This window comes from Lycium barbarum, chromosome 6, assembly GCF_019175385.1.
Source record: "Lycium barbarum isolate Lr01 chromosome 6, ASM1917538v2, whole genome shotgun sequence".
Taxonomy (NCBI): Eukaryota; Viridiplantae; Streptophyta; class Magnoliopsida; order Solanales; family Solanaceae; genus Lycium; species Lycium barbarum.
In genome coordinates, this window is record NC_083342.1 from 12,631,954 (window position 1) to 12,643,680 (window position 11,727).

Consider the following 11,727-nt stretch of genomic DNA (forward strand, 5'->3'; position numbering starts at 1 on the left):
ACTCCTTTATCTCTAGATGCTGCCACCATTGCTCGTACTAGACCTAGTATGGCTAAAATAAAGGTGGAAATTGATCTATTAAAAGCTTTTCCAGATAGTATCTATATTGGTTTACAACATGATAAGGCACCTCAAACTGGGTTTACTAAAAAAATTGAATATGAAGGTATCCCAAAATACTGTAGACACTGCAAAAAATTTGGACATTACATGATAGAATGTAGAATATTGGTAAGGGATAACAACAAAAAAGATGCTTCGACTTTGAACCAGAATGGTACAACTGAAAAGAATGGAGAAGAGCAAAAAGAAGAAGAACTTGAGGATTTTAAAGGAAACAATGATATGGAAAAAAAGAATGACAACATGAGCAAAGAAGAGGAACAAATAGAAGAGTTTACTGAGGTTAGCAGGAACAAAAAGAAGAATAATAAGCCCTCAGTTCACAAAGACAAACAAAAAGAGGTGATGGAGGAGAATAACAATGAGACCAACAACAACGAAAGCAGTTTACAGAAAGAAGAAGCTTGGGAAAAGGAGCAGGAGGAAATAAACGATCAGGAGAAAAAGATCTACAAAACCAGGAAAAACAAAAAGAAGAAGATGCACCAAAAGAAAAACATTGTATTATTCAAAGCTGTTGCTCCAATCAACAATGTTAAGAGATACAAAAGAACCATACAAACTGTCTCAAATATAGAGGAAGATCCTGTGAGGGACAAAGAAAATGGGGAAAAAGAAGTAGAAGAAGTGCAGTCCAACAACAAGACTCAAGAGGAAATCATCCAGGAAGAAGGAGAAAAAGAATCTCAAGAACAAGATAACAAAAATAGCAGTGAAGTACATGATTCTCAAAATCAGAAAAAGAGAATTACAGAAGGGGAAAACAAGCAAAAGGATATTAGTCTTTATGTAGACCTAAACTGTGATAGTACTTGCTGCAGTAGACAGAATGAGAAGAAGAATGAAGAGGAGAAGGAAAAAGATCAAATTATAGATACTGAAAATCCTAAAATTCAGGATAACAAAGAAAAAGGAGGGGATATACAGGATCAGAATGACAGCAACAAGACTATCAAAGAAAGGGATAAAAAGCATATAGGGAAAGAACAAAAAGGAACCACTACAAAAAAGGGAGAACCACAGAAAGGGAAAAAGGATGATAAACAGACTCAAAAAACAAACCTCCACAAAAAGACCAAAGGGTCAGACAAAAGCCCCAAACCCCCATTCCAATGATTAGTACAATATTTTGGAACATTAGGGGTGTGAGGTCCAAGAAGGCTATTCACAGAATCAAAAAACTCATCAACATTAACAAAGTGGTTTTTGTAGCTGTACTTGAACCATTTGTTGATAAAAACAAAATCAATGGTTACAAAAGATTTTTGGGTTTTCATCACTGCTTCTCTAATAGCAATGGGAAAATTTGGTGTTTTTGGAACTACTTAGATCATTCAGAAATTGTGGAAGATCATGAGCAACATCTTACTATTAAGCTCAAGGAAAATCAAAATGACTCTGGCACCTTTGTTACTACTATATATGCCAAAGTTTCTACTAATAAGAGAAGGAATCTATGGGACTGCATAGACAACCTTAGCAATAACATTGATGGTCCTTGGTGTATAGGTGGGGACTTCAATGTCATAATGGATGCTGCTGAGAAAATTAGAGGCAAACCTCATAGAGCTTATAAAAGTCTTGACTTTATTAGCACTATGGAGACTGCAGGCATGACTGACTTGAGTTTTTCAGGGCCAAATTTCACATAGTGCAACAATAGAAGTCTGAGAAAAAGAATATGGAAAAGTCTAGACAAAATTTTAGTCAATGATGAATGGGTACAACGGTATAATCACAACTATGTAAAACACCTTGCTAGAACTGGCTCGGACCATAGACCGCTTTTGTTAAAGTGTTACAATGATCACAGTCAGCATATAGCTTACTTTAGATTTCTGAATCTCTAGGTCAAACAGCCTGATTTTTTTACAAATAGTTGAGCAAACTTGGAGTACACAAGTGGAAGGGAATTGTTATATCCCGTATTTTTGAACGTAAGATTATTTGCTGAGGTGGGGCCCACACATCGAGATCTTTTTTGGGACATCTGAAAAGTCATATGAATCACATATGTGAAGTTAAACACAACTCAAGAAGGACCCTTGGGCCAAATCAAAGTGGAAGTCCTCCAAACGAATATTTTTAAGAAAACGTTTTCGGGTGATCTGACTTCTAGGGGCAAACACGGTATTATAAGTTTGGAATTTGGAAAAATACCAAGAAATAGAAGTTGTAGATAATTGAATTAGCTTTCCAACCATAGGTCGTGGGTTCCCAGGTGACATCGGTACAAGGAGATATGGACGTTTTAAGGTCGAAAGGTCAGTGGGCTAGACCCAACTCGGGATCAACCGAGTTGGCCCAAAAAAATAAAAAACGAATTAAGGCCCAAAGGAGAGGGGTGGCCGGCCATCTTATGGCCCAAGCCCACAAAATTAATAAATTTCCCATGTGATAATTAATATAAAGGATCATTAAATTGTCTTGAAACATTTAGAAGTTTCAAGACAATTGAGAAAGAGAGAAACAAAAGAAACAAGAGCAAAAGAGATAAGGCCATACGGCCAAGCTCTTGGATTTTTGCCCCTTTGAAATATTGTTCCAAAAATTATTTTCTTGTGGTATTCCTACTAATTAAAGGGTCCTTTACAACTTGGTGTAATTATTTTGGAAGAAAGAACACTTGTTTCTTCAAGTTGACAACTTGGTCAAGTGAAGAAGATTGTAGAAAAAGGTAAGAATTAATCCCTTTTTATTATGTTATGAAGGTTGGTTTATGTTGTAGTATGTAGAAATGAGTAGAATTTATGAAAATATGGAAGTTTACAAAGTGGGTGTGCATATATGTAAGTGGACATATATGTATATTGTTGTATAAATAATATGAGTTGTATTCTAGTTGTGGTTATGGTGAAATTTATATTGGAAATGGAAGAAAATGGTTCAAGTTGGCATGGAAAATTATTGGGAATAGTTATAGGAAATTACATGATTTTAATGAAGTTTTTATGTAATCATAGAAGTGGAGTTTTAAATGTGAATTATTATGTTAGTTGGTGAATTTGGAAGGATAATAGTCCATACTGGCATGAAAGATTGGTTGTTAAGTGGTTATGAGAAGTTTTGTGATTTTATGGTAGATTTATGTAATTATGAAAATGAAATTATTAAGGTGCAAATTATGATTATGGTTGATGAAATTGGAAGATGGAAATATGTTATGAATATGTAGATTGAAGATTTGAAGTTTTGGATGGATTATGGTTTTGGTGGAAAGTTTGTATATTTTGTATATCTTGTGAATATTTGGTAGAAATGATATGAAATGCTTCCGAATTAGATTGTAATGATCTTGATTAGTAATGAATGTAAAAACATTGAGATTGGTTTGGAAATGTGAAGTTGGAACGAAAGCTATTGCATTATATTGGAAAGAAGACTAGTTGTGTTATATTGTGTTTTGTAGTCATGGTCGTTGTCATTGTGTTGATAGTTTGGCCGGGTTGAATTCCCGGATTGTTGTTGATTAAAAAATTGGCTAAGTTGAATTTTGGGGATGGTGTATTTATAGGGGAGATGCTGCCCAAATTTTTGTAGACAAGTATTGGTTAAGATTGAAATCTTAAAGCCTTACAATTAACATTTGGTAATTGTGACCAAATTGTAGATTTTGGCGAACTTGAAACTTGATTTTGGAGATGTGTATGAAGCGGAAAAGGTATGTAAGGATTCACCCTTCCTTCTATGGCATGTCTTAAACGTAATAAGTTGGATACGAGTCTCGGGGACAACTCTATTCTCCGAAATCCGCACCCAAAGTTTCCCCTTTTACATTCAGTAGAATTGAATTAAATATTGTATGAAATGTTGAAAAATTGCCTAAACATCTAGAACTTGCACAAATAGGACCCGACTACCTTAAAACTCTCACAAGTGACTTCATGAAATGTAACGTATGTAAATCGTGTACGCCACCTCATTTGACCCGAGGTGGGCCCGTTATTCCCGGATTTTCTTAATTGTTTCGTTTATCGAACGATAAGTATTGTAACTATTCTAATGAGAATATTTTTGTGATGATTATGACGAACATGATTTCATAGTTTAAAATCTCGAATTATGGACTCGATATGAACATGAGAAAATAGAGTTAGTTCCTAATCCTCAATCTTATTTCTTTGAACATGATTCTACTTTCTAAAGACTTCAAGAATACAAGTTGACACCTTATGAGGTTTGTGATCTTATTATACGTCTTCTCTTAATACTACTCTTTATTTATAGTCTTGCCTTATATTACTAGTTCCTCCAAGGCGAGACAAAGTGACCATGGTTATTCCATAAGATAATCGGGGACTACCGACCTTATGTCACTCCGATACGGACATGATTTCCTTTGGGCTCTAATGCATGCTGCTTATATGTTATAAGTATATGTACATGTATATGGGGAAGATTGGGAAAGAGAAGGCGCTATAGACGCATAGCCACCTGATCAGTTGGAGTATGGTACATGATATCGTCCCGGACGCGGGATATATGGTTAAATGGATCGGAGCCGACGCCTTGGCAATATGATATGTTCTATGTTATGTATATATGAAAAGAAATGTTTTCCAAGAAAGCAAAGTATTATATGTATATGGATCGGGTTGCACGTGCCGCAACAATACGTTATAGTATATGCACATATGGATCGGGCTTCACGTTCCGCAGCGCTAAGCATGCATGGTATCCGCCAACGTGCACTTATATGTACAGGTTATGTTTCTACTTCATGACATGCGCTATATCTCTTTTATGTTATTATTCATGCCTTACATACTCGGTACATTACTCGTACTGACGTCCCTTCTTGTGGACGCTGCGTTTCATGCCGCGCAGGTCAACAGGTAGACAGATTTGACTCTTAGAAGCTCCATCAGCAGTACTGTGGCAGCGCTCCAGTTGTTCCGGAGCCTCAGTTTCTTGGTACTACTTTTGTGTACATATTCGGGCACGGTAGAACCGGTCCTTCTTGTATATGTAGATGTACTTTGTTTAGAGGCTCGTAGACAGATATGTACAGTCAGATGTTTTGTACTTTTGTGGTCCTCGTCGTTGTATAATGTGCTAGCAAAGTTTATAAGTCCATGTCTACAATTATGCCATTAATGTTAGCGTTAAGCAACAGAAAAAAAAAAGATACGATATAGTCTATACGGCCCACCTAGTAGTAAAAGTACGATACGAGATAAGGGGTGCTCGGTACAAGTATCGGGTACCCGTCGCGGCCCCTAGTTGGGTCGTGACAGGAATCCTATGTGGAAGCTGCAAACCAAACTAAAACTGTTGAGTAGAAGACTAAGTCAATGGTCTAGAGATTCTATAGGGGACATCCATGTACAAGTTAACTCCTGTGAGGCCAAAATGCTTATTTTAGAAGATTTAGACCTCAACAATAATAGTCCTCAAGACAGGGAAGAACTCAACAAAGGCTATGCTAAGTACATTAAATGGATGGGATTACAAGACTCTTTAATGAAACAAAAGGCTAGAACCAACTGGTTTAAGGAAGGGGATTGTAACACCAACTATTTCCATAAAATTCTCAGAGAGAGAAGAAGAAGACTTCACCTCTATAGAATTAAGAATCACAGAGGTAACTGGATACAAGGTGAAGACAGGATTGCCAAGGCTGCTACCAGGAATTTCAAGAAATGTTTCAACCTTAACCAAGTTACAAGAAGTAGAGAATATCTCTTAAACTGCATCCCTAATATGATTGATGCTAAGGAAAATCAGATGCTTATTCAAATTCCCGAGGGAGCAGAAATTAAAGCAGCAATCTTTAGCATGAGTATAGAAAGCAGTACAGGTCCAGATGGATACAATGGTATGTTCTTCCAATTGCTGGGATGTTATTAAAATTGATTTGATTAATTTTATTACTGATTTCTTCAAAGGTAAGAACCTTACCAAATTCTATACTCATACTTGCCTAGCTTTAATTCCTAAAGTGGATTCTCCATCAAACTTTAGTGATTATAGACCTATCAGTCTTGGTAATTTTACCAACAAAATTATTTCCAAAATAGTCTCCAAAAGATTAAACCCCTTGCTTAGTAACCTGATTTCTAATAATCAGAGTGGTTTTGTATCTGGCAGACTTATTACTGAAAATGTTATGTTGGCTCAAGAAATTATTCATGATATTTCAAAGCCTAATAAGGGTGGTAATCTTGTTTTAAAACTTGATATGGCCAAAGCTTATGACAGGCTATCATGGTCCTTTCTAACTGATGTTTTAAAAAATTTGGCTTTTGTTCTGAATGGATAAATATAGTTATCAGACTTATCTCTAATGTCTGGTATACTGTAATTATTAATGGAACAAGACATGGATTTTTTCATTCTTCTCAAGGTTTAAAGCAAGGGGATCCCTTGTCCCCTCCTCTGTTTATCATTGCTGCTGAGGTTTTATCAAGATCTCTTAATAAACTGAATGATCATGAGAGTTTCATCCTTTTTTCAATGAATAAAAGAGGTCCTCATATTAATCACCTGGCTTATGCAGATGACATTGTCATTTTCTGTAGTGGCAATTCTAAATCTGTTAAGTTAATTATGAAACAAATCACCAACTATGAGAAAGCCTCGGGCCAATTGGTTAACAAAGAAAAAAGTTTTTTCTTGACTAGTATTAAAACTAGTCCTTATAGAATTAACAGATTAAGAAATTGCACTGATTTCATGGACAAACCTTTTCCTTTCAACTATCTAGGTTGTCCTATTTATGCTGGAAGAAAAAGAATTGCCTACTTTGATTCTATGGTTACTAAAGTTGTTAAAAGAATGAATGGTTGGCAAGGGAAAATGCTGAGTTTTGGGGGAAAAGTGGTGCTCATCAAAAGTGTATTACAATCCTTGCCCACATACACTCTTTCTGCTCTGAATCCCCTAAAAACACCATGAATTTGATTAAGAATCACATTGCTAGATTTTTCTGGGGTTCATCACCAGAAAAAAGAAAGCATCACTGGAGTGCTTGGTATAACTTGTGTTTCCCTAAAGAGGAAGGAGGTATTGGGATAAGATCATTAAGTGATATCTCTAAAACTCTTTCTATAAAGAGATGGTGGAGACTAAGAACTCAGAAGTCTCTTTGGGCTGATTTCATGATCTCTAAATACTGTTTTAGAATCGACATTACAAAACAAAAAATGGATCCCTGGTAACTCTTAGAGTTAGAAAAATCTTGTTTGGGCCAGATCTCAGGCTGAGCATAACATCAAGTGGAGAGTTAATGGAGGAAACTCCAATTTTTGGCTGGATGGTTGGACTGATTTGGGTCTCCTTATTGAGGGACCTCATTTGCAGTTGAATGGGAATATTAACAAGATTACTATTAGAAACTTTATCACCAATGGGGCATGGGACATTAACTTGCTTAATAATGTGCTGCCTGAGGATATCATTCAGCATATCATTAACATTGATATTGGACCCCTGGACCTTAATGATGATCCCATCTAGGACATCACAGAAGATGGTAAGTTCTCTAATAAACCTGCTTGGAATACTAGCAGAGAAACCAGAATTAGTGACAGCTTTATGAGTAAATTATGGCAAAAATTTCTTCCTTTTAAATTCACTTTTTTAAGTTGGAGACTATGCTATGGTAGACTCCCTTTCAATGAAGCTATGACTAGATTTAGCATTCAAAGTAGTGCCCTTTGTCTCTACTGTAACACTCCAGTGATTGACTCAATGCAGCACACCTTCTCTAGTGGTGAGGCTGCTAGTCACATATGAAAATATATAGGCGGCCCTCTTGGTATAACACACCAGTCAGGTCCCATTAAAAGGACCATAAAAAATTGATGGGAGATGAAAACCAACAATAGAGTGCATAAACTAATATTGCAGGTCACTCCAATCATCATTTGCTGGCAAATATGGAAGGAATGGACTTCTTGTAAGTATGGAGGGCAAAGAAAGATGTACACCAGCAGAATGGAACACAACACAATTTGGAACATACAAGCTATCACACATACAGAATTCCCAAGCTGTGAGGTATTAGGAAATTGGATTGACATATGTGAAATGGTGGAAAGACTGAAACCAAAAGTTATAATCAAGCAAGTAAATTGGAGCAAACCACAGGAGGGAACATTCAAGTTGAATTCGGATGGAAGCTACATCAAGAGCTCAAGAAGGGTAGGTATGGGTGCTGTAATTAGATACAGTAATGGAGAGGTAATTATGGCCTTATCCAGACCAATACAATGTCATAGCAATAATGAAGCAGAGGCCAAGGCTGCTAAACAGGGAATATTATGGGCCATCAACAATGGATTCAATCATTTCCAGATAGAACTGGACTCCTAAGTCATAACTAATATGCTTATCAACAAGAAGACTTCAAACATGAAGCTGGAAAGGATCATAATTGACACTATTAGATTGGCCAAGGACTTCAATGTGACAATAGTACACTGTCTAAGAGAGGCGAACCAAGTGGCTGATTTCTTTGCTAAAATGGCATCATCTAGTGGGATAGAAACCTTTTATACACCTACTCAAATACCCAGAGAGGTTAAAGGTTTAATCCAACTAGATAAATGGCAACTTCCTTCCATGAGAAGGAGATATGATAAATGTAATTTTTTTGTAAGTTAGTTTACCTACTGTTATTAGAAGAAAAGGGAATGTATAGGCTAAATCCTTTTCTTTCTCTTTTGGTTATCAATGTTATCCTTCGAGTTAGAGGTTTAGGTCCATGTCCCCCTCTAACTATGTAACATATTTTTGTGCATTGAAATAGACACGGTAGAGGTCAAGCCTAACCCCCCACATCAAGGATTCACAACCCTTGATGATGGCTTAAATTTTTTTTAAAAAAAAAAAAAAAAAAAAAACTCTATTGCAATATCGAGCTAGATAAAGGTGGACTCAAGATTTGAAGTTTATGAATTTTTTATTCTAATTATTTTAAGTTATGGGTTCTAAATAATCTATACATATTCAGTGGATTTTCAAAACAAATAAACAATTTGAACCAAAGCTACTGAATTCGGCCAAACCCGCAGTATGACACGCTAGGCCCGCCCCTGGAACAAGGAAGAAATTAGGTCTCTTCTACTAAAGGAATTGGTTTTGTTGATATTACAGTGGCGGACCTAGGATTTTTACCAAGTGGGTTCAATATATATGAAATATATAAATAACACTGTATATACATATATATTTTTTTAAAACAGATTAAATATACATGTATATACAATGTTATTTTTCAATGAAGTGGGTTCATATGAACCCACTTGAAACCACATAGGACCGCCCCTTCGTTGATAATATCAAATTTACTCATTCTTCAATCTACACGGGTAGGTTGGGACGTACCTATGTCAAAAATCCAATTATCGACAATATCAAAATATCTACTACTACTAAATGGTAGATCTTCCACGTGAGAAGATAACCTCCCAGGTCCAGGCAATTGTTTAAACATACATTTTGCTAAAACAGTTAATAACTTGATGTTATAAACGAAAAGACTAGCTATGTAATTTCTCAAAGAAATTTCGAAACAACTACTAAGTCTTTATAGTTCGTGGTCTTCAAGTTCTCATCGTAGGGTTGGATACATAACATTATGATAAGGATCTAATGATCTATCAGACTCGATATGACTTATTAAAACTGAATCACAAATCAGTCTCAAATATCCATTTCTACTAGCATAATCTACAGAAATAGATTAGTTCAACTTAATTTAATAGATAAATCGCATTTAAATTTATGTGACGAGCCATGAACTCGAAGCCGATAAAACCCACTAGGCTCATGACATAGCTCAGTCAGTCAGTTTGACAGTATATCTTTTGCATTTTGCTAACTCAGATGTTTCGGTTATGTTAATTATTACGCTGGCCCTTCCTGTTAATTTAGACATCTTAGTTAGATTATCTATCAGTTAGCTAGATACAGGTTCGCTCGACAAACAATTTGTGTCAAGTGCCAACCACCTCCCACCTCCCACCCCAGTTTTGGGCCGTAACACCCTACCTTTTACTAGCATGTAGGAAGAAAAGAGCTAGCTAAAATAAAATTTAAAAAATTCTATGATCATTGCGGAGTCTATAACGTACTTCAAAGTTGCTTGCCAGCTGAGTTCAAGTTTGATGGTCTGTTTATGTATTATGCCTATCTCTGGCTGTGTTTAAACATAAAGAGTGTTTTGAAAGTACTTAAATGCTGACAGTGACAGCCACATTAAATTAACACTACAATTTTTTTGCAGCACAGCATCAATACCCATTTATCTTTGATAATGGAAGAAGCATCATTGCCCCAAGCATTTAGCTTTGAAATATTCCCAGAACCTGCTGTCAAATGATTAATGTTTTTTTAGTGCGTTTTCAAATGCTTTTGCTAACTATCACTAATGATAGAATCTCTGCACGGTTACATGCTCGCACTAACATTTCAGAGAGATCAAACATATACTTGCTAGCCCACTATGACTTCTTTTTTATACGGGGCAAGTTACACATTTGGCTGGACCGCCTAAAATAATTACATTCGTGAGATAAATATTTAAAAAATATACACTATTATGTATCAAAAAATGTATATTAATATATTTTATGTCTATTATACATTAGTATACAAAAAATATACATTTGCTGGCTATTATTTTGGTGGACGGCTATTTATGTTAATTTCTTTTTATATAACCATCTAGTGTTTTGAATTCTTCTCTACCGCCCAAGGTAGGGGTAAGGTCTGCGTACACTTTACCCTCTCCAGATCCCACTTGTGAGATTACACTGGGTATGTTGTTGTTTTTGTTGTTGTTATCTAGTATTTTGAATTTACTAATCCGATTAATTCAAATTGGCATCACACGTTTAAGGCCCATTAAAGGGGAGAACTCTCTATAAGGAGTTTTTCATTGGGATTTGTATACTTATAGCCCGTCCACCAAAAATAATAGCCGGTAGATGTATAATATACGAATAATATATATAAATTATACATAATTAGTGTATAATTTAAGTATGCTAGCGCATGTAATTGTTTTTTTTTAACCAACCGGCCAAATGTATAATTTGTTCTTTTTCATTTCGCGTTAAAAACCGAAACATCTAATAAAGTGTGAAGAAATCTCATCCATTTCACTGCACTCTTTGGTGCTACATTGCTAAGCAACTCTTTTGAGAGAAAATAAAGGTTGTGATTCTTGTGAGAGATTGCCCAAGTTCTTCCCCGTTGTTTAATACTCTCCCATTTCAGAAAGAATGAAGGAGTTCAGAATGCGCGAGTCAAGTCTTTTCGTGTTCGATCTCAATTCAAACATCAATTCATAAAATTTAGATTCCATGAATGAAGTTTGACCATGGGTTGACCAAAATTGCAAAAAGATCATAAAGGCACTTTCAGAGATATTACTCTACCTGATTTGTGCTTCTTTTTGTTATCTTGTCCAATCTCACGAAGTTCCAGGAAAAGAAAAAGATTTAATGCAAAATAAGTTAGAATGAATTGGGAATCTTTTGAGTCTGGTTGGTTGACCATCTGAACTTTCACTTTGTTGGTGAGAATTGGATTTCCCACCTTCTAATCCCCTTTTCTCTCTTCCAAAAAAAAAAAAAAAAAAAAAGCAGAACGATA

The 11,727-nt window shown here is 35.7% G+C and overlaps 1 protein-coding gene across 1 annotated transcript; it reads left to right on the top strand.

The window, feature by feature from the left end:
* The first annotated feature begins 5,367 nt into the window (after nucleotides 1–5,367).
* Nucleotides 5,368–7,020, top strand: LOC132643819 (uncharacterized). Its single transcript, XM_060360344.1, has 4 exons — nucleotides 5,368–5,941; nucleotides 6,088–6,110; nucleotides 6,194–6,281; nucleotides 6,392–7,020. Exons 1-4 carry the CDS (start codon nucleotides 5,368–5,370, stop codon nucleotides 7,018–7,020), a joined length of 1,314 nt encoding a protein of 437 aa, XP_060216327.1.
* The last annotated feature ends 4,707 nt before the right edge of the window (nucleotides 7,021–11,727 follow it).